General features: G+C 49.3%; 10 protein-coding genes across 10 annotated transcripts; 7 read left to right on the forward strand and 3 right to left on the reverse strand.

Moving 5' to 3' along the window:
* Window positions 1–589: 589 nt before the first annotated feature.
* Window positions 590–2,986, forward strand: FMAN_02298 (uncharacterized protein; the record flags this gene model as incomplete). Its single annotated transcript, XM_041835638.1, has 3 exons — window positions 590–668; window positions 723–2,410; window positions 2,459–2,986. 3 exons carry the CDS (start codon window positions 590–592, stop codon window positions 2,984–2,986), a joined length of 2,295 nt encoding a protein of 764 aa, XP_041685782.1.
* Window positions 2,987–3,236: 250 nt separating this feature from the next.
* On the reverse strand, window positions 3,237–4,231 carry FMAN_02299 (uncharacterized protein; the record flags this gene model as incomplete). Its single annotated transcript, XM_041835639.1, has 2 exons — window positions 3,237–4,024; window positions 4,141–4,231. 2 exons carry the CDS (start codon window positions 4,229–4,231, stop codon window positions 3,237–3,239), a joined length of 879 nt encoding a protein of 292 aa, XP_041685783.1.
* A 1,058-nt stretch (window positions 4,232–5,289) lies between these two features.
* FMAN_02300 (uncharacterized protein) lies at window positions 5,290–5,682 on the reverse strand (the record flags this gene model as incomplete). The annotated part of the gene is made up of 1 exon (XM_041835640.1): window positions 5,290–5,682. The coding sequence occupies one exon, from the start codon at window positions 5,680–5,682 to the stop codon at window positions 5,290–5,292; it is 393 nt and encodes a 130-aa protein (XP_041685784.1).
* Window positions 5,683–6,413: 731 nt separating this feature from the next.
* FMAN_02301 (uncharacterized protein) lies at window positions 6,414–9,131 on the forward strand (the record flags this gene model as incomplete). Its single annotated transcript, XM_041835642.1, has 1 exon — window positions 6,414–9,131. The coding sequence occupies one exon, from the start codon at window positions 6,414–6,416 to the stop codon at window positions 9,129–9,131; it is 2,718 nt and encodes a 905-aa protein (XP_041685785.1).
* A 552-nt stretch (window positions 9,132–9,683) lies between these two features.
* FMAN_02302 (uncharacterized protein) lies at window positions 9,684–10,709 on the forward strand (the record flags this gene model as incomplete). Its single annotated transcript, XM_041835643.1, has 1 exon — window positions 9,684–10,709. The coding sequence occupies one exon, from the start codon at window positions 9,684–9,686 to the stop codon at window positions 10,707–10,709; it is 1,026 nt and encodes a 341-aa protein (XP_041685786.1).
* A 582-nt stretch (window positions 10,710–11,291) lies between these two features.
* Window positions 11,292–13,376, forward strand: FMAN_02303 (uncharacterized protein; the record flags this gene model as incomplete). Its single annotated transcript, XM_041835644.1, has 4 exons — window positions 11,292–11,603; window positions 11,665–12,064; window positions 12,719–12,912; window positions 12,963–13,376. 4 exons carry the CDS (start codon window positions 11,292–11,294, stop codon window positions 13,374–13,376), a joined length of 1,320 nt encoding a protein of 439 aa, XP_041685787.1.
* A 1,182-nt stretch (window positions 13,377–14,558) lies between these two features.
* FMAN_02304 (putative alpha/beta hydrolase) lies at window positions 14,559–15,629 on the reverse strand (the record flags this gene model as incomplete). Its single annotated transcript, XM_041835645.1, has 3 exons — window positions 14,559–14,732; window positions 14,798–15,151; window positions 15,264–15,629. 3 exons carry the CDS (start codon window positions 15,627–15,629, stop codon window positions 14,559–14,561), a joined length of 894 nt encoding a protein of 297 aa, XP_041685788.1.
* Window positions 15,630–16,879: 1,250 nt separating this feature from the next.
* On the forward strand, window positions 16,880–18,132 carry FMAN_02305 (uncharacterized protein; the record flags this gene model as incomplete). Its single annotated transcript, XM_041835646.1, has 2 exons — window positions 16,880–17,062; window positions 17,116–18,132. 2 exons carry the CDS (start codon window positions 16,880–16,882, stop codon window positions 18,130–18,132), a joined length of 1,200 nt encoding a protein of 399 aa, XP_041685789.1.
* A 1,774-nt stretch (window positions 18,133–19,906) lies between these two features.
* FMAN_02306 (putative nuclear migration protein) lies at window positions 19,907–21,400 on the forward strand (the record flags this gene model as incomplete). The annotated part of the gene is made up of 3 exons (XM_041835647.1): window positions 19,907–19,944; window positions 19,999–20,167; window positions 20,219–21,400. The coding sequence occupies 3 exons, from the start codon at window positions 19,907–19,909 to the stop codon at window positions 21,398–21,400; spliced, it is 1,389 nt and encodes a 462-aa protein (XP_041685790.1).
* A 1,025-nt stretch (window positions 21,401–22,425) lies between these two features.
* Window positions 22,426–22,761, forward strand: FMAN_02307 (uncharacterized protein; the record flags this gene model as incomplete). The annotated part of the gene is made up of 2 exons (XM_041835648.1): window positions 22,426–22,574; window positions 22,626–22,761. 2 exons carry the CDS (start codon window positions 22,426–22,428, stop codon window positions 22,759–22,761), a joined length of 285 nt encoding a protein of 94 aa, XP_041685791.1.
* Between the last annotated feature and the right edge of the window lie 547 nt (window positions 22,762–23,308).

A 23,308-nucleotide genomic window follows, 5' to 3' on the forward strand; every position in this document is an offset into this window, starting at 1 on the left:
GGCCCTCATAAATCACCATCTACTGCCGGGATACACTAGAAATCGAGGTCTCTTATCATTTTGAACGAGAAAATACCAGGATATCGTGATTGGTAAACTGAAACATGGCTTTCGATAGTCAGACAAAGTATACATACGACTTGATGCGGAATTTAATAAATCCGTATTCAGGGGAAATCGGCATTGCTTTTTGTTAGGTACCAACCTTACTAGCCAACCTTGGTAGCAACGAGACTGTCCCCATCTCAAACAAACCATCAACATCAACATCAGCCTCAAATATCAACAGAATCAACATATAAATTCAAATCAGTCCAAGATGCTCTCTCCAGCTTATATGAGCATTTACCAACAATAAAAAGCCGACACAGACTCTGTAGCAACATGGCTAGCCAACACTGCTAAAGCCCACGGCTACGACGCTGATGGTGCAGTTGGCGCAGCTGCTCTCGACACTTTGAAGAAGAGGAAGAAGAGAAAGGTTAATGGAAAGGGCAAAGGCCCTAGCAGAGCTAAGAACAAGAAAACACAGGAGAAGCAAGACCCTGGCACCAAGAAATATGTCATCAGAGTCAGGGACTTTGAGGCCATGGCTAAACATGTTGCGGAGACCAATGCTGTTGAGGTTCCTCACAAGACCGCTATTGCTTTTGAGAGAGGCATCTGGGGTATGTTGATCACATCTATCATGTTGGTTCTAGTGATGCTGATGTAATTCATAGTTCGCAGATCATTCTCTCAGAAACTCACGGAGAGCGGTGCAAGAAGGGATCGTCGTTCCGATGCTACTCACTCTCACTTTGTAGAGGTCCTTGAGAAAGTCCGCGGATATCTCAAACCCATCATGGAAGCTGGCCTTTTCAAACCTGACGACCTCGACAAGAAGTCAGATGTCAAGAAGAACCACCCCGCCAAGGGCATGTTTGACGTCCTCAACGTCTACACTCCCTCTGAGGAATTCCTCAACGCCCCTGATATCACGCCTACACCTGAACCTGAGACTCAATACACCGTTGAGGAAGAGGTCACCTGGGAAGATGCCTTCTTCGCCTTCGCCGCTCTTCTCCGCGACTATGATTATCTCGGCCAGGAGATCCATTCGCTCTGGAAGAAGTACGCCAGCGGTGAGCTTGACCTCGCCGCTGTGGCTCTGGCTACCAACACAGCATTCGAGTTTGCCCACAGCATGGAAGCCGACATCAAGAAGCTGATGGACAAGTTTGGCGGAACAGCTATCTTCGCACACCAGTGCTTCGACGCAGCTTGTCAGGCGATGGGCATCGACAAGGACAGGAAGAACCCGAGCGAGGCTTACAACCTTGCGGCTTACGACATTGCAAAGGTCTTGACTGTGAACAGCATGAGTGTTTTCAAGGGCTATGTGGATCACTACCGCGATTCTATCATGCCAAGAAACTACAACGGCAGCCTGGGTTGGTATAACGAGAAGCTAGGTGCTGGTGGCAGAAACAATACCGAGAGGTGGAATCAGGACAAGACGGCCCTGATGGAAGTCTTTTCGGGCATTCACTTCCTTTCCACGAACCCTGGTCAAGGCGACGTGGAGGACGAGCTTGTCCGCGGCATGGGCGCTGCGCTCAAGGAAAAGAAAGAGAACCCTCGTCTCTGGATATCGTGGGCTCTTCAGATGTATCTCGACATCGTCCAGGGTCTTGGAGAGTCCGTCGGACGCGGGTATGAGCAGTTCAAGCAGGAGAGTCTCAAAATCCAACAGGCTCTTGTCGATCTTCCCAAGACGACGGAGCGCAAGGAAGTCCTCCAAGTGGCGACGCGCTGGAACCACGATCCCATCTGTGAGACGAACCAGTCGATGATGGAGTTTGGTGCTATGGCTCACAGCGATGATAACCCCGCGTTCCAGTTTCTTCGTCGGAACCCCATCCACTGCGGTCTTTTGATCCATCACATGCGATCTATGCTGCATGTCAACGGTGTCAAGACTGCTGCGCACAGCGGTGGCCTGATGACTACTACACAGCTCTACCAAGCCCTCCGACAGGAGGGTCGTATTCCCGAAGGACAAGCTTGGGAAGATCTTGAGGAGTTGTGGGGATACCAAGGCAACCCGTGCTTCTTTGTTGGAAATCCGCCCACGGATCTTGAGGGCTACTACAAGAACTACTGTCTCTGCCTGGGCACTTCACTCACTAACTGGGCACCGAACAGACGGAGCGCCAAGCCCACCGAGCATAAAGGCAATGCACCAAACATGAAGTTTGATGGCTGGGTATCTCTGTCGTTGGACAACCGTATCCGTGTGGATAATGCTCGCGAGCCTTGGACAATCGCTACCGTTGGAGAACTCTTGACCGAGGGTCGTAAGAAGGCAATGATGGATGGCAAGGGTCATATACAAGGGGACCTGAAGCAAAAGGCCAAGGAGGCCAACGTAAGTCCTGACAAGTCCGTTCAGCGAGCTTTTACTAACAGATCCCAGCTTGAGGCCGTGCCGACATCTCCAAGTGGTCTCATCGAACAGCTCGCCCAAGTCGTCAACAGCGAAATCCCTCGTATCAGCTTCAACTACTTCACCATGCACAACATCGCCTGGTCTCTCCTCACAGATCTCAAGCGCGCCTTCACCGCCGAAGTCGGCCCCGAGTTCCTCAAATACATACCTTCCGAGGACCAGCTCACCTTTGTAGTAGGCTATGTCTTCTCGACGGCCGCGGGACACGGAAGCACCGATGTCCGAGAGCGTGGCGTGGGAAATGATAGGTTCCTCAACGTGGCCACGGAAGTCATGGACGAGTTCTTGCACGAGGGCAAAGGGAAGATTATCAAGGAGGCGAGAGAAACGGAGGTTGAGCCAGAAGAAGTTGAGGATGTCGATGTTGATGGGTCCGAGTTGTGGGGGCCGAGGAAGTTCAAGATGGAGCAGTTTAGGAGGGATGGACACTTGGGGGCAAGGGCGAATAATGCTGATGTTGCGGAGCTCATGAGACTATTGCAGATGATGGGTTGATGATGATTGGAAGGGCATGAGCTTGGGAGAGAATAGATGTGCTGATAGGTTTAGTACAAGTACGATTCGAACAAGAGCAATGGTGTACGAAAGTTGATGTTGAACATACTACCCTTGGCACAACTTGCATGAGCGTGACCTGGTGCCTGAACTCTTGGATGCCCTCGACAAAAAGATAAGAAAGTTCCTATGTTACAATACAAATACACTACCCTCATTGATCAAGGTATTCAACTCATGTCCAGCTCGACTAAACACGTCCTCCGAGTCGAGTCTTCCACGCCAGATAACCAGCATATCCCAGCACACCCGTCAACGCCAACCTCCCCACACCGGCCAGTAAATTCTGATTCGCCCTCTCCACGGTCTTCTTCTTCATAACCTTGCTGTTCCTTCTGAACGTCTCGCCATCATTGAGATGTGGAAATGGTGCCTCGACCATCTTGCCTGTCTCCGGGTCCTGAACTTCTGGTACAGGAACATTAAGATATTCACACAGCGGTCCCCAGCCCTCTGTGATGGTGTACTCGATATACCGATCCGCTGGAATTCTGTCGTGGAATTCTTGGTATTGCGCTTTGTACCATGCAATGGCCTTCTCCTTATCATTACCGTGGTCATACTTCTGAACCAGGGATCTCATCGATTTGCTATACTTGGCCATGTACTGCAGATTCGTATCTAGCAGAAAACAATAAATCATAGTGAGTTTAGCCAAGAACCCCTTTGGGGTGGTTATCAAGTAGATACTATTAAGCACACTCTCATACCACTTCTCAGGGTCTCGATTCATGATAATGACTTTAGCTTCAGGGTACAGCTCCGCTAATTCAGGGCCAAAGAACGCAGCGGGAACATCACACACGGCCTGGCAATCGCCGAGCAAGCGATCCCAGTCCGCGCGGGTGAAAGTCCCCTTATCGGCGTACTTTGCTTCCATGGCACGTACCCATTCAGGGGCGCGAGTGGGATTGTTGAAGAGAGTTTGCATGTGGTAGCAATCGTGGAAACCAAGCTGCCACAGAGCGTTACGAATACCTGTTTGGTCTGTTTCAGCTCTCATTTTTCGGGTGGTAGATTACGCGCGTAATTGTTGAGAGAGAGGGGGGAGCTAAGCTATCAACCCCCTGAGATAGAACTAGAAGCAGACGTACTCAACGTTCCTGTGCGATGGACGCCACAGACGATGACGCGCATGGGCACGATGCGATCAGGGATGGTGTACGTAGACGTTGGCACTGGCATTGTGATGGATGTTGTTTCGCGAGATGACGATGTTTCAATGGTGGTGCAGGGAGATTATTGATGCCCAGATCTTCAAGGGTAACGAGAGGTACCGTAAGTGATGGCCTAACCTATTTCGCTTCGCGTCAAGTCAACGCGCTTGGGCGTCTGTCTCGGTGAGTTTGGCCTTGACCGAGGGAGGGAGGTGTAGACCCAATGAGACTGAAGCTTGTTTATTGGGGATGCTTATCAAGCACTAACCAGACTTGTATTGCAGTACATACATACATACATACATCCATAGTACGTTGGCCTCGGGGGGCAAGAAAACACCAGACCTTGATATAGGATGTCAAAATAAACTCAGCAACAGTCACCCTAAGCTCAGGCTGTATTGCCTAAATCCTTTTGTCATTTAGGATCAAGGTCCTGAGTTTTCTGTCCTCCCCTAGGTTGGCTACTAGTGATGCGGGTGAGAACTCTACAAGAATAGAAACAAGATTATTGATGGTGATGAAATTATTAGAAACAGGCAGACAATCAAATCAGATTTGATATCGTGTCTAGAGCTTTCTAGTCCAAGCTTGGCTTTCTTGTCTATCGGCGCTATGATCCGCTGATGGTGGATGCTCCGGACAAGCCGGTATCGGGTGGATCTCAAGATATGCTCCATTAATGGAGCAACATCTGAGCAAGGGGAGGGCTCAATAGGTTGGGACTTGGAGCCCAAAGAGCCTCTAAACTCTAACATGTGATTGCAAGGAATGCTACGTTAGATATGGATCAGTGACTCGAGATACTGACTCACCATTCAGTGACTGAACATTACGCGTCAGAATACGAACCCTCAGTCGATTATGATTGTGAGAGGACAGAGAGAGACCGCCTCTGTCAGTATCTGCATCTGCACGTCAGTTCGCATGTCAATCACACCAATCAAGGCAACCAAGAGTGTCGATCAACTGCCAGCCCTGCATGGTCAACGTGGAAGGTGATTCTCTGGTCTTCTTCAGCAATGAAAAGATGGTGTGGACTAAAAATGAAACCATCTCGGGAATATTGTCAATAGTCGGAGAGCCTCAATCCAATTCCAATCCAAATGTCAGCCAGAGCCAGTCCTCTCTAGCGCCCAACCGGCCCCTAACCGATCGCTGCAGGGCTGTCCTGTAGCTGCAGAACCCATCGGCCATCATCCCCTGAAGCACAGGGCACGTCAAGGTCTCAGCGGCCCGCACGTGGCGGTGGAAGAAGCCCGCTGGAAGCTCAGAAGCTATCCCCCCGTCTAGCTCTGGCCTGGCCTGGCTTCTAATTATTGTACCGGCAGCCCGGGTGCAGTGACTGAGGGAGGGCGGTCCTTGCTTTTCATCCCACGCCCTCCCCGAACGAGTAATCCGAGCGTTTGCTTTCTTTCTTTTTTTCATGATAGCCAAGACACTTTTACCCGGACCAATTGAAGGTCGAGGAGCAGACATGATGAGACAGGTCCAAGACGACAGGTCTGAAAGCGAGGACTGGTCTGCGTGGGTTGAGCAAGGGGAGAAGAGAAGAGAAGAGTTTGCTTGGTTTGAAGAGAATTCCAGTGTGTTAAGTAATTTTCATCCTGTATGACGAGTGTTTTGGTATTCAACGGGTGTCAGATAAGAAACACTTTTCATGACTCGACGCAAAAACACCAAAAATGATATCGCCAGACCAAAACCAACTCAGCAACATACCATGAATGCCATGACGAGCCCTCTATAGGCCCAGAAACCAAGGAACCAAGCACACCATCATCATCATATCCATCAACTTATATAGCATCATCGCCTTGACGGAGTTAATCAGTGAGCTAAACCTGGCATGTCCCGTCTCGGGCTTGCTCTCGGCGACCCACAGTCCTTATCACGCAAGTTTGCCGCCCCCGTAGCCACCACAACAAGAAACTGTACACTACACTCACTACAGCACAGCGAAGGGTGAAAAAATCCTATACAGGCCCAGTTTTGTTTTTCTTGTTCTCGCCCCGGAGCGAGAGTATACACAGACACAGAATAAGTAGTATGTAAATCATGCCCCCCTTGATCGACAACATGATCAATCCTCCAAACTCAGTTTTGCCCTCGAGGGGCCCAGTCCTTTATAACCAAAGAGCAACCTCGCTTTTCCCCCCAATTTCCAGACCCGATATTTTCTTATCATAAAAAATATCCATTCGTTAGTTATGCTATCTGAACAGAATGATAGTGGTGGGAGTGGCAGCGGCGGGAGACCTAGCCAGGTACACACTCCCCTCCGCAAGGAAAAGAAGCGAGTAGGCTTCCACTCCAGCAAAGAATCCTCCGGGGAGAGCAGCGACTCGACAACTCGCCCACAACAAACACGACAGCAGCGTCAGGATGAGGGCGTCTTCTCACCAGCTGGTTCACCGAAGCTAGCGCCTGGGGAATTACCACCAAATGCTCCGGATGCTTACGAGCTAAGCCTTGCTCTCACAAAGATCCTGTCCGCTGAGCAGGAGAAGAAACGACAGGTTCAGAATCTCGCACCAGACACCCCGGATGGAGGACCAAAGAGGCCGAGACCTGCGCTGAGGAGAAATACGAGCTACGATGATCCTAATGAGAGGGAGAAGGCGGACCAGGCGGAGTCGAGGACTACGGAGAGACAGTATCGGTCTATGGCTGATGCTCGACAGAGAGCTGATCGGTTAGCTGTTTCGGTGGGGAGTTACTCTGCCCCTGGATCACGACGGGGATCGCTTGATCTCGAGGAAGTCCCCTCGTTTAAGCCGTTGATCGAGGACTATGATAATCCCAAGGCTTCACCACCAGCTGGGTCAAACACCATTGAGGATGCAGAATACTTCGGTCTTCGACAAAGAATAGCCAACTCTGATCGCTTCCAGCATCACGCCGCGGCTGAGAATCTAGTCAGGTCTCATACCCGCAAAGGAAAACGGGATCTATTCACACAGCATCCCAACGGCGGACCGACATCTGGAACCGCTACACCCGTTCTTCAACAAGCATACGCCCACGACTACGTCCCCCGACCAGACCAATACCGCGGCGGTATTCTCTCCTCGCTGCTAAAGCTGTATCACGATGATAGAGCACCAGGTAGCGGTATGAACACGCCCAAGGATCCGGGTACACCACTCATGTCGCCGCGCAACTCACCACCTATATCCCGCCCTGGATCATCCAATGGAACGCCTCCTATCCGATCACCGCCTCGCTCACGACCGACGAGCGGTTTGTTCAATTACCACAAGAACAGACACTCGACGTCTTCGCTTGCACTTACGGAGTTGATGAAGTCTTCGTCCATGTTTGCGGCGCCAGCTTCAGCAAATATCTCCGACAAGTGGGCTGAGCAGATTAAACAGAAGCCGCCGCCCCCGAAGAAGCGCGACAAGGCTCGTATTACTATTCACATTGCGGGTATCATCCAACGACATCGGTATCTGCTCAAGTTGTGCAGAGCTCTTATGATGTATGGTGCGCCTACACATCGGTTGGAAGAGTACATGACCATGTCATCGCGTGTCCTCGAAATCGAGGCTCAGTTCTTGTACCTCCCTGGTTGTATGATTATCAGCTTCGACGATAGCACTACGCATACCACTGAAGTCAAGCTCGTTCGTGTGCCTCAGGGTATTGACCTCGGTCGCCTTCGAGACGTACACAACATTTACAAAGAAGTTGTCCACGACAAGATTGGTGTTGAGGAAGCGACGAAACGACTCGACAATGTCAACGCACGAAAGGATAAATACAACGTATGGATTCGAGTGTTTTTATACGGCGTCGCTTCAGCTTGTGTTGCGCCATTTGCCTTCCAAGGCCGGTTCATCGACTTGCCTATTGCCTTCTTTCTTGGGTGTATCGTCGGTATTCTTCAGCTTGTCTTGGCACCTAGCAATGAACTATACGCCCATGTCTTTGAGGTTTCCGCCGCTCTTATCACGTCGTTCTTTGCTCGAGCATTCGGTTCCATCCAGAATGGCAAACTCTTCTGCTTCAGTGCACTGGCACAGAGTAGTATCGCCTTGATTCTTCCAGGTTACATGGTCCTTTGTAGTTCTCTCGAGCTTCAAAGTCATAACCTCGTCGCCGGTAGTGTACGCATGGTCCACGCTCTCATCTATACTCTCTTCCTCGGATACGGTATCACCATCGGCGCTTCGCTCTACGGCATGATCGATAGCAACGCAACGAGTCGTTCGACCTGCGATAACCCTCTTGGACGGGAATGGTACTTCCTCTTCGTCCCTGGATTCACCATGTGTCTCTGTCTCATCAACCAAGCCAAGTGGAAGCAAACTCCTGTTATGGTCGGGATGGCTTTAGCTGGATGGTCGGTCAACAGTTACTGCGCTGAGTACTTTGGAGGAAACGGTCAAATCTCCAATATGCTGGGTGCCTTGACAATCGGTATTCTCGCGAACTTGTACTCTCGAATGGGTCGACATGTCGAGAATGGATACTTGGACTTTGTCGACTGGTGGAAGCTCAGGGTTCGACCGCGTTATACCAAGAAGAAGATCGACTCGGACTCATGGTCCCTCCCAACCCTCAACGATCCCGAATCTCGACCTGGAACACCAGAGAAACATCAAGAGCCCGAGAAGAAGCCCAGAAAGGTCGGATACAGTCTTGCAGCTGCGGCTATGCTTCCAGCTATTTTCGTGCAGGTTCCGTCTGGTTTAGCAGCAGGGGGTTCTCTGTTGGCCAGTATCACTATGGCTGATGAGATTACTAAGAACGGAACAAAGGTGGCATCTGACATGAACACAATGGGCAATCTTGAAGGAACTGCGTTCAATGTCTTGTTCAAGGTTATCCAAGTTGCCATTGGTATCAGTGTCGGTTTGTTCATGAGTGCACTGATCGTCTACCCCTTGGGTAAGAGGCGAAGTGGACTGTTCAGTTTCTGATCTGAACACACATTCATTTTTCTACTGTTTTTCATTATGGTTATAATTTTAGAGCGTCAGTTGTTTCAGGATGGCTTATTACAGCGGATATACAAAAGCAACAAGGGAAATTGCTTGGAGTTGTTGTTTTCTTTGTTATACTAGACAGTTACTGGGATTGAAGCGACTGGCGCAAAGCAAGCGATGGGTTTCCTCTTATACACATACACAGATATACAGAACTATAGATACGGGACGGTAATGACCGGGATGAACAGGATTGGATATACAGCGCTGATACAATAATATTTTTTTTTCTACTGACAAGTTTTCTATTTTTGTCTCTGTAAGACATTTCGTGTTGCACCAGCTGGAAGTACATGGAACTTGAGGTCTCGATCTCGATCCTCAACTGACAATACAGTGACGTCAGGTTCCCCAACCAACCTCTCATTCCACCATCTTCACTTACTACCCCTCCACCAACAGCTTCTCGAACAACACACAAATTCTAGCCTCAAAATTGGCCAAAACCTTCTTCACTCCATCACCCAACGGCCAAAAACCGCAGGCATGAAGATCCGTTCATCCCGCATCTCGGTCTCAATAGCAAAAGCTATAGGCCAACGCCACGGCAAGTCAAAGAAAGGCATCATCAGAACCATAATCGCCTTCTTCCGCCTTTTTCGTCTCCTCCTTACACGCTATCGCTCCATCGACTTTCTCGCTCTGCGCAAAGAAGTCTGGCAGCTTAATGAAGATGAATATCATGAGTCTTTTCAGACAGAAGGGGAGGTCAATCCTGAGCTCATACCCATTGGTGATCTAGGGTACAGTGGTTCTACGTTTTTCACGACGGCTAATGAGAAGTATCTCATCAAGTCGCTCCCAAGACGCTTTGAGCATGATTTCTTCGTCAAGGAGTTGCTGGATCCTTATATTGGGCACATGAAGTTTCAACCGCACAGTTTACTCGTCAGGATCACAGATCTGGTGGTTTCGTCGCAGGCGAGTATTGGTGGTATGATTGGTGCTGCGCCGACACATCACATTGTCATGGAGAATCTCCTCTACGGTAAACCAAAGGGCGAAGAAGGAAAGAAGTGGGAGACGTACGACCTCAAGCCCAACGATTACTTCTTCCCTGAGCGAGACATCGCAGACGGTGCTCTTGTGCCAAACAGCGTTATAGACCGTCTCGTCGACGAATTCCCCGACAAAGTCCGTGTAACACACCAAGCCAAACAAGAGCTTATATCACTACTCTTTGCAGACTCTGCACTCCTCGCCTCACGCAACGCAGTGGACTACTCTCTCTTCTTGGTACGATACCCTCAAGGTATGGAGGTTCCAGCTGTGGAATCAGACGCAGGACGCTGGCGAAGGGGCGTTGATGATGTTGATGGGAAGTGGACGTATCGATGTGTTGTGCTGGACTTTTTCTGGGCGAAGCATGCTTTCCAGGCGAGGGCGTTGACGAAGATTGTCAAGATCTTTAACAAGGTTGCGCACAAGGGACCGATGAGCATCACGGCGGATCCGGAGGAGTATCGGGAGAGGTTTATGAAGATGGTGGACGAGATGGTCGTTGAGGGCTAGTAATGCGGTATTGCTTTGGTTTGTTATTATTGCTCATGGGTTATGAAAAGCATGGAGTCGGTAGGGATTGCTTGTTTCTTGATAATGATACCACTTGTCAGCCATGGTGGATAGGGTCCTTTTTTACGAATGATGGCTAATGATCTCAATGGTTTCCTATAATTGAGGAATATTTACGAGCATGTCGGTGGCAAATGTGAACAATACTTTTGTTCGTCCTATGAAGGAGAAGCGCAGGTGAAGTGGTGATAGCTTCGTTGTCTCATCCCCGGATCCACTCAGTTGACACTATTCCCAAACTACTTGAGTCTTCTTGACTTTCAAATTGTTGACATTTCCAAATCTCGCCTTCATATCGTGAGTATCTAGGATACGATTGATGATAGAGTATAGCTCTGTACGAAAGAACATGGACGATGAGTCTATACATGCAGGACATGTTCAGTTGTTGCTATGGACGGTCACCACCAAAACTCTTCCCTGAAACTTATCTCACCCGAGATTAAATTACAACTGCCCCAACCCCCCAAACCTTCACAAACCACTAATCACCCTTTTCAACGCTCACAGCTGTCAATCAGGATGGCCTACTACTGCACAGACCGCGATAAACTCTTCTACGCCGGTAGAAAGGCCCACGACCAGCATTGTCAAGTGGCAGGCCACGCCTCACCAGCGTTCGAGTGCGATAGCTGTAGTGACTGCTTCGAGGACGAGTATGACCGTCGTCAGCACATGAATCTTGAACAACAATGGCATCGAAATGTACCCGAGTGTCAATTATGTGGCGATAGAGCTGTGACGCAGGCCGAGATTAGGGAGCATGAGATTGAACGGCATTTCCACTGCGCGGCCTGCAATCGTCAGTTTATGAACGCGAATAACCTCCGGATGGTAAGATCATACCCAGCAGTTGAGAGAATGTTTGTTAATTGGGTTAGCATTTAAACTCCAGGCTTCATCGCGTGTCAGCGGTGAAATTCCCCTTCTGCAGAGCCACCTGCAACACAGCAACAGGTCTATCCCATCATATAGAACGAGGCTCATGTCCTCGCGTTCCCATGGACCGCAACAAGCTCTACCGTTACATCAAAAACCGCGATCATCGCAGTCTCATCACGAACAAAGAGCTAGCATGGTACGGCGAGAAGACGTACATCGTCAACCCAACTGCCGCGTGGAGCCCCTGGTCCAAAGCGTTCGAGTGTTATCTATGCCACAAGCTGACATGACCCTGATTAGCTTGAAGAAGCATTTCGAGTCACCGAGACATCAGCAGAGTTGGTATCATTGTGTGAAGCGGTCTTGTGGGAAGGAGTTCAAGACGTTGGCGGCGCTGATAAATCACCTTGAGAGTGAGAGTTGTAAGATATGAGATTTCAGCAGGTGCAGAAGAGTATTTCTACTATTGTTGATCCGCATAAGATGATATATTTGCAATAAGGGGGTGGAAATGCTTGTGTCGATGTTGTGTATTCTGCTTCTTTGGGTTGGGTAATCGGCTGTCGATAGGAAGACGCTGTTCTGAGGTCGGTTTGGAATGGGATATTGTATCAGTTGTATGCCTTAGGTAATAATACATATCTACGGTTCCTCTAGTAGGCAACTAGAGAGGTTTTAAGCCCAGATACTCCCTATATCCCCCCTAGTTCCCTGGCAGTGCCTGAGTGACTAGGCTCCCGTCTGCTGAACTGCACTGGGTTTCACTGAACACTGCCAAACACTCACTCCTACAGCAAGCCTTGGGAACATCGGACGAGACATAACCCTAAGGCCACCCACCAAGTTATTATTGCCAGCCTTTTCTCGATTTCCCTCGTCACGTGAACCGTTCCCTGCTGCATAGGTACTCCTTTCCCCTCCCCCCCTCAACTCCATCTTCTCCCGTCCGCTTCACATCCTCCTCCCAACTTCCCCTTCGTTTCCAACAAACACTTAAAAATCATCTTGACCACTACCTGACACGAACATGTACTCCTGCGGGACCTGCTAGAGGCAGTTCCCTGCAGGACAACACTCTCGAGACCAGCATTGCGAGGCAACTGGGCACTTCCCACCCTGCTGGGAATGTAACGGCTGCGGCACTTGCTTCGGTGGACGCGATGAGCTGAGACTTCATGAAGGATACTCCTGCAGCTACTACCACGGATCTCACTATGCGAACTATCATCAGCAGTTCTCGGGCTCGCACATCCCTACCCAGGTTTGTTCACCGCAGGCCAACGAGACATAAACAAACACTGACTTGAGTAGCAGTCGTACCCCATGAGACAGCGTGCTCAGCACTACTACAGCGTGCCAGGAGTCGCCTGTCCCTTCTGCTCGGCGCGCTACAGTTCTGCCAGTGGCGTCGTCTACCATCTGGAGCAAGGTGCTTGCCCTAATGTACCTCTGAACCGTGGCACTCAACGCCAGGATCCCAATGGCGCTAGCTACAACAGACTTCTTGTGTGGCGGCAGATAGTGTATTATCAAGCAACAGCTGGCGTCTACAACACTTACTACGGACATTACGAGTGCTACTTCTGCGGCGCTCTATTCAGACAGCTGTCGAGCCTGAACCAGCACCTGGCCTCCCCTCGCCACCAGCAGGAATTCTACTACTGGCCCATCGGAACTCCTTCGTGGTCCAACTATCAACATTTTGGAACGGGATATTATCAGTGATGGAACATCATGTAACATGTATCAAGGGACATCTCGATGACACCCAGGTTGTCACATAATCATTCGGTCATGTCATTCACTCATAGAGGAGTCAGCAAGGAGGTTCATCTGCTCCCTGTACACTACTTAGCACTTACAAACACTCGGTTCTTCTTGGCCAATTTTCATCTCGCCGACAATTCTCTTATCGTTGACTAGTGTCTTGACTCGTTGAAGCAATTAACTCTGCCACTCACAGACGCCAAAAACAATGCGAGCACTCACAATGCTACATCGAGTTGCGTTAAAACTGAGGCTGACATTTTATATACTAAACAGGCATGATGCTGTGGCAACACACAATGAAAGCTAGCGGCTGACAATGATCGACAACCACCCAGCACCTGACTCGTACCGATACCGCCGCTGTGAATAATAAACCATCCGCGGAACCTCAATAGTTTCCGCAGAAGTCCTCGGATGATATTAAGGCTGTGGATTCGCATATAACTAGAGCCATTTAAGCGTGGATTCATAGGCTGAACGGAAGTCTTGAGGCTCATCCGCGTGTTTAGTCTGGCAAGCTATGAAAACAGGACTTGGACCAAGACTTGAGGCTCATCGGACCTTTTGATGCGAAAGAAGGGTTACATCGATGGCTTGGCCTTTTATCCGACGATTGATAGTTCAGGGTCTGTCGAGAAGAAATTTTATTATTCCCGTGCTTGGCCGGTGGTCAGCTTCTTAACCATAAGCAGTTACTCTGTTATAGAGCCATGCTTGGTTACTCAGATGACAACATACGATATTGAGACAATTGACCTTTACTCACGGCACTTGTTCCCTATTTCAACCATAAGCCATTGACAAATCAGAGAGACCTTAATACGATACGTCCCATCGGAAAATTCTTCTCGTAAGCTTCAGCCTCATACGTTCTCTTCTCAGGAACTCGAACGATATTTGATGGAGCCACTAACTAACTCATAGTTCGACGCCGTCCCGCCCGTTGGGTAAACCCTAGTGCCCGGCCCCATACTCGTCGGGGAACTTGTTAAACCCGTGTCCGGGGATGATTTTGTTGAAAGAACCAACAGCTCAAGTTAAGCGCGGATGACAGTAATAGTGGAGGATGTTGGGGAAAGCCTTGGTCATAGCAACAAATATCAATTCATCAAGAGCTATGTTCTATTCTATCTTATCTTAAGCATACTTGGTCACCATCTTGAGAATGGCCTCGTTAATTTCCTTGGGGTTAGTAGCGCTCAGATAATGGCCACCGCCCTCGACAAAGTCGAGCGTAGCCTCAGGGCTCGAGGTGAAGAGCTTTATGTGCTCAGTAGGAACAGTCGTGCCAAACACAGGATCGGCAGTGCCCTAATGTCACAATGATTAGTCCCCGCTTAACTCAGTGGAGGTCAGCTTATCTCTTTTTCACTCACCTGAAGCCAGTAAACGGGGCACTTGACGTCTCGCAAGCGAAGAAGCAGACCATCCCTCTCGAAAAGGTTGACAACGGCGATCCGCAGCTTCTTTCGGCCCTCGTCCCCGCGATAGACCTGCTTGAGCGTCTCGTCCCAGAACGCGAGCGTTTCAGGAGATGGGTTGCTTCCGAAGCCTACCGACGAAACGAGACCGCGCCAAACGTCATCGACGACAAAGTCAGGCGTTGGCGTAGTGCTGTGCCAGTTCTCGTAGAAGGGGCCAAGCTGAGTCTTGGGGTCCCAGCAGCCTTTCTCGCGAGACTCGGCGGACTCGTAGTCCATGGACGTGCCAAGCGGGAGAACGCCGAGGATCTGTTACGGTGGAACGGGTGTGTGTAAGTCAGGGGGGCCTTAACGTAACCGGGTATGAAGACAAGGCCACTGCCGAAGTGTGGCCTTGTACTTCTTGGGAGAAGAAGCGTACCTTTTCAGGGGCTAGGAGGGCCATGCGAACGACGATCCAGCCGCCAGCGCTTGTTCCCAGGGCGAAAGCCTTGTCGACGCCAAGAGCTTCCATGACCTGGAGGTTCATGATGGCTGAGTCCCAGTAGGTGAAGTGCTCTGACTTTGAGCTTGTGGCGCCATGGCCGAGGGGTTCGATGGCGAGAAGGTTGACCTTGTCAGTGAGTTCCGGAGCAGAGAACTGTGCTTCAAAGAGAGATGATGTGGTGCACATGGAGTTGACGAGCACAAGGGTAGGTTTGCTAGAGTCGATGCCAGAGCCCGAGACACGATAGCCGGCATCGATGCCTCCGAGGTGGGGAACCTTGATAGTAGATTTGGCAGCCATTTTTGCAAAAGATGTTCAGTTACGGCACAGTGTTGGTGTGAGTCAACTGTTCCTGGTGTGATGAATAGAAAGGTATGGAGGTAGATTCTTGGTATGGTTCCGAAAGAAGAGCTAGAGAACCGGGCTATGTACTTCTCATGACAACCCACCGACGGAAACGTGTGTTGTACCCAGCGACGATCAGGGGGCTAGGACATGCGCAGAATTGAGTCGGTGGCCAGACCTTGATCCGCAAGGGGATACTTCTCCGTGCGATGGACGGCGCCGTTCCGCGCCGGACTTGGGGCGGAACCGGCGGGAGGTCCGCATGGAGAAGAGTCTAAGAAGGCTACTGTGATCAGACACTGAGAGCGTTTAGAGAACGGGCCGGACCGTCGAGGTTATTCTGCTGTGTAGTCTGCACCAGACTAAGTGTATGTTGGTTGAAGACATCACATACTTTGACGTGCGGAATCACTCTGCATATTGTTTCGTTTCACACGTTTTTTGTCCCTCGGCATTCCCCACATTCTGAAACTCATTGGTGAGAAATACGTTAGAGTGCTGACAGGCACAGGGATTAAAACACCGACGCCACGGCGCAGGAACGACTATTCCCGAGCCAAAAGACAAGAAAAATTCTTATGCATATGATGCGTCAGAAGTTGTGTGAGTTCCTGAATCAGTCCCCTGCTGGTGAATAGGTAGAATGCTACCCTATGAGCAAATATCTATCAAATGTCGTGTAAGCTTGCCACTGCGTGATCGGCGAGTCGGCTCACTTACATAAACCCCTGTCAGTTTTATATCCGAGCTGAAGCATGACTGCATGAAAGATGTATCATGAAAAGAATGATATTGGACGAGTTTAAGATAGCATGATGGACTCATTAATAGATGTCTCACTATAGCGTCTGTGTCTCGCCTTACTTCTTCATCGCAGGGTCATGTCTATAGATGAGAGTAAAGACAGGGTGGAAGACCTTTTCCCGGCTGTGCGGAAATGAATCCACAACCACGTTCTAGCCTAGACGTCGAGTCCTTACCCAACTAATACCAGACCCTTGGGTTCCATTGCTTTTTCCAGTCAAAGTCATGTTCTATTCTTCTTTAGGCTGTAATGTGAGCTGTCAGATGAGTTTTGACCATGGGTCCCACTCCCTTGATACTTACTCTCCTGTGAACAATACATTATGCTTTTTAAAAATACTCCGTTCCTTTAATTCATTAGCTCTTGTTCTCTTTTGTTCATTGTAACCACTCTTTTGATCATGGCCGAGTCTCAGCTCCCAGGCCTTCCTGGCTTCGACAAGCACAACATCCAACCATGGACTGTCGAAGTCGTTGTTTCCATGACCGTATTGGCGTTGGTCTCTTGTGGTCTTCGGTTGTATAGTCGGCACTTGAAGGCACAGAAGCTCTGGTGGGATGACTATGTTATTCTATTCTCCATGGTAGGTACACTCACAGTCTAGTGTGCTAAATGCAACCGAGTCTAACAATTCAGTCGTGGAATTTGGTCGTTGTAGGATTCATCTTCGCCATGCACGCCAACGGAATGGGCATTCACGCAGATAAAGTCCCTCCTTCGCAGATAGTCATGATGGCCAAATGGCTAGTTGTCGCTGAAGTTCTCTATGCTTGGAACCTCGGCTGGACGAAGCTGAGTCTTTTGCTCATGTACTACCGAATCTTCCGCGTCCCTTACTTCAAGAAGATGGCTTGGCTCGTTGGATCTTTCGTCTTTGCTTGGGTCATCACCATTACCTTTCTCTTTATCTTCATCTGCATCCCAGTTGCTAAGCTCTGGTATCCCGATCTCCCTGGCCGATGTATCAACCAAGTCGGAACATGGATCGCCAATGCCGCTTCGACGATTTTTACCGATATTGTCATCTTGTGTCTACCACTACCTCCTATCTGGAAGCTTCAGCTCGGCAAGTCCGAAAAGCTTGGTCTCACAGCTGCCTTTGCCATAGGATCTTTCGTCGTCTTCGCCTCGGCCTACCGAACCAGCGTTCTCTTCACCTACACCAGCACTGATCCAAGCTATACACTCGCCCCTACAGTAGGATGGACCGAGATCGAAATGTCAGCCGGTATCGTCTCAGCAAATCTCCCAACAATGTTGCCAGTTCTCCGACTCGTCGCCAAATTCACCGGCCTCAGCAGCTTCGCATCAACAGTCCGCAGTAACGTCAGGCCATCCGGCGACAAGTCAACAAAGGGCCTCAAGTCCCACGAGAACACTGGCGCTGGCAGGAGTTCCAATGGCTCTGCATCGACGAATGCGTTCTACAGACTACCAGATGACAACGACTCGACTGATTTGATCAAGGGGCCGAAATTCACAGAGACATCAGCGCCAGTCAACACTAAACTAAGGCCAGATGTCGAGGGCTTTGAGCTCACTACTACAACATATAACGCCAAAGTCGACGGCGGGAACTCGAGCAGTGAGGAGATATTGCAGGGCATAAGAGTGCACCGAGAGTTCCATCAAACGACTGCACGATCACCATAACCGAACAAGTCCGGATCAACGGAAGTCAGCACATTGTCATGTAAACTAGAGACTAAAAGCAGGCGGCAATGTTATAGGCGTTTGTATTTTTCGATTAGATCTAATACCCAATAAACAAGTCCTTCTTTTGAGACTATGTCAGTTCCTCCAACCTTGCATCTAGAAGTTACTGTGCTGACCGGAGGAATATCTCCTGTTTCCAGCCTAAATAACGATAAACTTTGAACCATCACACAAATCATCGTCCCTGTCGATCTAAACCTAGCCATCAAACATGCGGCTCCACGTCAACATTCCTCAAGGCTCACATAGCCGATCATTTCCGCAAAGCTTTCAGACTCTCTGCTCTCACTTATCCTAGGGCAATCTTTATACATCACCACGAACTCATCGTGATGTTTCATCTGGTGGATACACGCCCTAGATGGGGATTATTCGCTTGGCACATTCCCCAGAAGAACCAACTCGGAGAATTAGAAGCCTTACTTGGCCTGAGCGCCGAGCAATGCTTCGCTCGATCGTGGATGCCATGTGGTAGGAGGATTTAGCGAGTTCGCGAGTCTTGATGGATGTATGTAACCTATATCCACCCAGGAATAGGGACTCATGCCTGCGTTTGTTCAGGGAACAGGGTAGTAACGGTTCAATCCATTGATTGGAGTGTTTTGTGTTTATCTCAACGACGTTGGTTCTATAAATGCCTGCGACTTGAAGTCCTTTGGGTTGAGGCCCTGTCTTACAAGTTCACTACGAAACAACACCAGGGAATGAGAAAACGGTTGGGAATGGCCCGGAAACTCAAAATACATCTAGCAATCAGAAAAACAATCCTTCTCATTTAGCTATTTTATATCAGCTCCATATCTCTGTTCAGCCTACAACTACGCTATAGACAAGGTCGTGACAACAGAGAACCAGAAGCAGCCCTAAATCTCGCTCCCAGTGAGTATTGCATCGATGGAAACGTTCTGAGAATTGTGTTACAGCGGGGAACCGAGCTGGCATATATGTGTGAAGCATATTAACGTTATTCTTGGTAGCTGCTTGTTGGCAGAAGCTCACAAATGACAAAATATTCGTGTTTTCACAAACACGCACCCATCGCTTGACTTGGACCTCACTTGGTGAGATGAATCTTTTCTAGCATCCAGATTCGAGGATGCAAAAAAATTGTGAATAACGCCCTTAAGTATAGACTAAATTAACTAAGCCTCTCTATTATTTAGGATTGGTTATAATTTTTATTATCTCCTTTACTCTGGTTCAAACGTCTGTTACATCGGAAATGTTACACATCTTTTGATTGTCAATGCAGTGATACAGGGTAGGGCTATCTTATCTACACGTGATCTTGGGCAGCGGCTCATCTCAGGCTAGCTGCACCGCTCTTTGGATATCCGATGTTGATGCCCCTGGCGAGACCGTGTTACTCTGCGCAGCGCATTTCAATGAAGCCGGTTTAGCTGTTGATATTTCCTTTGTCCCCTTGCGTCTTACCGCCTTCAAGCAATCCCCAATCCAGCGCCCCATTGGTCAACAATTCCACAGCAATCATCTCTTTCTTCAGCGCATCCTCCACAGACACGTCACGAAACGAACGAAGCTCCCACCAAAACTTGCTGCCGCCCCTCCCCCGCCGTTTTCTCCACGAAACCCGATCTCGCATACTCCTTTTTTCCCCCAACACCAAATCAACTCTTGGAAATACAGTAGACACAAAGATCTTGGGACCCCTAGTGCTCTCCTGAGCGGAGCGATACAAAAAACCGCCATCATGAGCCGGACGTTGACGAGCCGGCAGGCAGAGGAGCTGTTCGTACAGGGGAGCTTCTGGAGCTTTGATTTGCCCATCTGACACTGCTGCAGGCATAAATCCATCATCGCCTACCTCGCCGCAAATAACCTGCAAGAAAGCGCCAATGCCATGAGGACGGAGCTCAGTCTTGGGGAGGATGCTTTCGATACGGCTACCGCGAAGAAATACGAGACGCTGCTGGAGAAGAAATGGACAAGTGTCGTACGGTTACAAAAAAAGGTACAGCTGCAGATGCGCGTATCATAGCTTTGCTAATAGGGAGATTCGCAGATCATGGATCTAGAAGCACAGAACCACGCCCTTCAGACAGAACTTAATAGCGCTACACCGACATCTCTCTCTAACCGAAGAGGAGATCCATCTTCCTGGCTCCCAGCTGGTCCTCCACGACACGTCCTTCAATCGCATCGAACGCCCATCAACTGCGTCGCCTTCCACCCGATTTTTTCGTCCATCGCATCTGGAGACGAAGATGCCACTATCAAGATCTGGGATTGGGAGTTTGGCGAGCTCGAAAGGACGGTGAAAGGCCACACCAAAGCGGTTCTCGATCTCGACTACGGTGGCCCGAAAGGTCATACACTGCTTGCGTCATGCAGTTCCGATTTAACCATCAAGCTATGGGATCCTTCGAACGAGTACCAAAATATTCGCACACTACCTGGTCACGACCACAGCGTGAGCGCAGTCCGATTTATACCCTCTGGAGCTCCTGGGGCGCCGTTATCGGGAAATCTGCTCGCAAGCGCTAGTCGGGATGTTACAGTGAGGATATGGGATGTTACCACAGGATATTGTGTCAAGACGATAAGAGGACATGCCGACTGGATTCGTGATGTCGCTCCGTCATTGGATGGAAAATACCTACTATCGACTGGCAACGATCGAACAGTGAGACTCTGGGATATTTCAGTGCCAAACCCTGAAGCCAAGCTCGTCATGATTGGCCACGAGCATTTCGTCGAATGCTGTACCTTTGCGCCACCAGCAGCATACTCGCACTTGGCTACTCTAGCCGGCGTAAAGAAGGCGCCTCCAGCAAGCAGCACGGCGGAGTTCATGGCGACCGGTGGCAGAGATAAGACGATTAAGCTGTGGGATGGTCGAGGAACCTGTATCAAGACCCTGGTAGGTCATGACAACTGGGTTCGAGGTCTCGTGTTCCATCCAAGCGGCAAATTCCTCCTCTCGGTATCCGACGACAAGACGATTCGATGCTGGGATCTGAGCCAAGAAGGAAAATGTGTCAAGACTGTTGAAGGAGCGCACGAACATTTCATCACAAGCCTGAGATGGGCGCCACCTATTATCAAGGACAAGGGTCCGACTGAGGAGGCCAATGGTGATGTGGGCACTCCCAAGAAAGCGACGACTGCACCTCAAGATGTGCAGATCCGCTGTGTCATTGCTACAGGAAGTGTAGATATGTCTCTTCGAATCTTTTCGCGGTAGTTGGATACAGCATATCTGAGTATTGGACATAAAACTAGAGGAAGCTGCTCACTATGACCCGATGGCCCAGCGATGTGCCAAAGAGCACGATGCCGATGCAGGTCGGTACGGCAAGCCTCAGCTCCCAACAGAGATTCCCTTCTATCGAACGGCCGGAACCATCCCATCCCAACCCGTCTCGACTTTTGTTTTAACGGGTCCAGAAAAGGCGTATTTCATTTTTCGCCAGGAACCGACACTCCCATCTATCAAATCATAAGCATATTTTATAACAAAACAACAAACCAAGACAAAGCCTCCTTTCTACCGATGGTCCCACCCGTCAAAATGCGTCTGGTGCATGGGGATTTTACGAATAATGTTTGATACCCAAGCGATATGAGTTAGGTACGGACAGTTGATCTGGCGATTTGCTGTTTGGAGTGGAGGATGAGTGAGTGAGGGAGGGAGGGGGTTTGGGAGGGAAAACTTTTGGGAAAATAGCAGGCATAGACGTTAGGGGCATCATAGAACGGAAATTTTACGTATTTATTTTAATTATTGAGCGAGCTGAGAGTCTGTACGAATAGCTGTGTGATGTGATTGATAGAGCTTCAGTAAGTCAGAGGTGTTGACACTTGGTGTGATGATATGATATAGCCTCATGACGGATTTCATGAGGTAGGTGATGTTGATTTCGCTTTTCGTTCAGCCACTTCTTACATAAATCGACACAGTTATAACGTCTAATTGTTTAATTAGCGCGCCTCGCAGTGGAAATGTCCCAATTATTCTGCAGAAATGATGAAAGTGGTCGATTGCAGGTACGCATCAATGACGCCACGATCAAGGAGTCCCACTGTTGTTGATTCACCTTTGGCGGCCAAACATGTCGATTAGAACGTCATCAATAATTTGGACTTGCTACAGTGATAATAAGCTCGATATCCATACTCTCTTGGTAGCTGTTCTGCGATACCCAATCTCACCTTGTCAACCAACCTCTGGAGCAACAAGGAATCCTTCTTCAACAACACATCTTCAATATGTCTGCACGCATTGTTCGATCTTCAATGGTCCTGAGGCCTTCTCTCTCCCTCCAACGAGGGTTCCGCACCACGAGATTACTTCAACATAATGAGAAGGAACCTATTGGACCAAAATCTTACGAGAAACCCGAGAGCAAGGTTGACAAGTGAGTTATGCGCAGGCAGTAGAGTTGAAGAAGTGGCTGATGATGAGATAGCTCGCACATCGTCATACTGGGAGGTGTTGGTCTCGCACTCGGGGCATTTTTCTTCTTGCTTATGGGGAAGCCTGAAAAAGCAAAGGAACAACCTATCGATGGCACGTCAAAGCCACACGAGAGAGTCCGGGGTTAGCAACGTGGATATGCTGGGTATAAAGATCGATAAGGAACAGCGTATCGAGGGTGTAGAATCCAAGCTCGTGAGCCCCAAATAAAGAGAGAGCGCGAGAAAATACGAGATACGAGAGAGTCTGGGGTTAGCAACGTGGATGTGCAGGGTATAATGATCGGATGGCGTAAGCGATGATTAACTTTGAGAGGGATAAGAAAATAGGTCGTCAATAATAAACAGAACCTATTGCAGAGCAGCTCTTACTGCATTATCTACCAAATCAATGAGGCAGGTCGTCATGTTACGGCATCTCCGCACCTATCACCGAAGAGCTCCCATCCCTGTCAAGCTCGCCGTAGGATCTAGTTTACAGCCTCAAAAGAGGCAGCCAAGCCAAAGCTATGCCTCTATTCGTCTGTGATGTGATATACACGTGCGTGTCGCAGTCGACAGACCGCGTAATCAGCACACGACGCGCATTTGGATCACTTTCAGCCTTCTTAGGCGTTTTTGTCTCCCGCTACCAGCCCTACTACTGGGAATAGGTAGGCAGTGATATAAGTTATTT

Source organism: Fusarium mangiferae (assembly GCF_900044065.1).
Source record: "Fusarium mangiferae strain MRC7560 genome assembly, contig: FMAN_scaffold010, whole genome shotgun sequence".
NCBI lineage: Eukaryota > Fungi > Ascomycota > Sordariomycetes > Hypocreales > Nectriaceae > Fusarium > Fusarium mangiferae.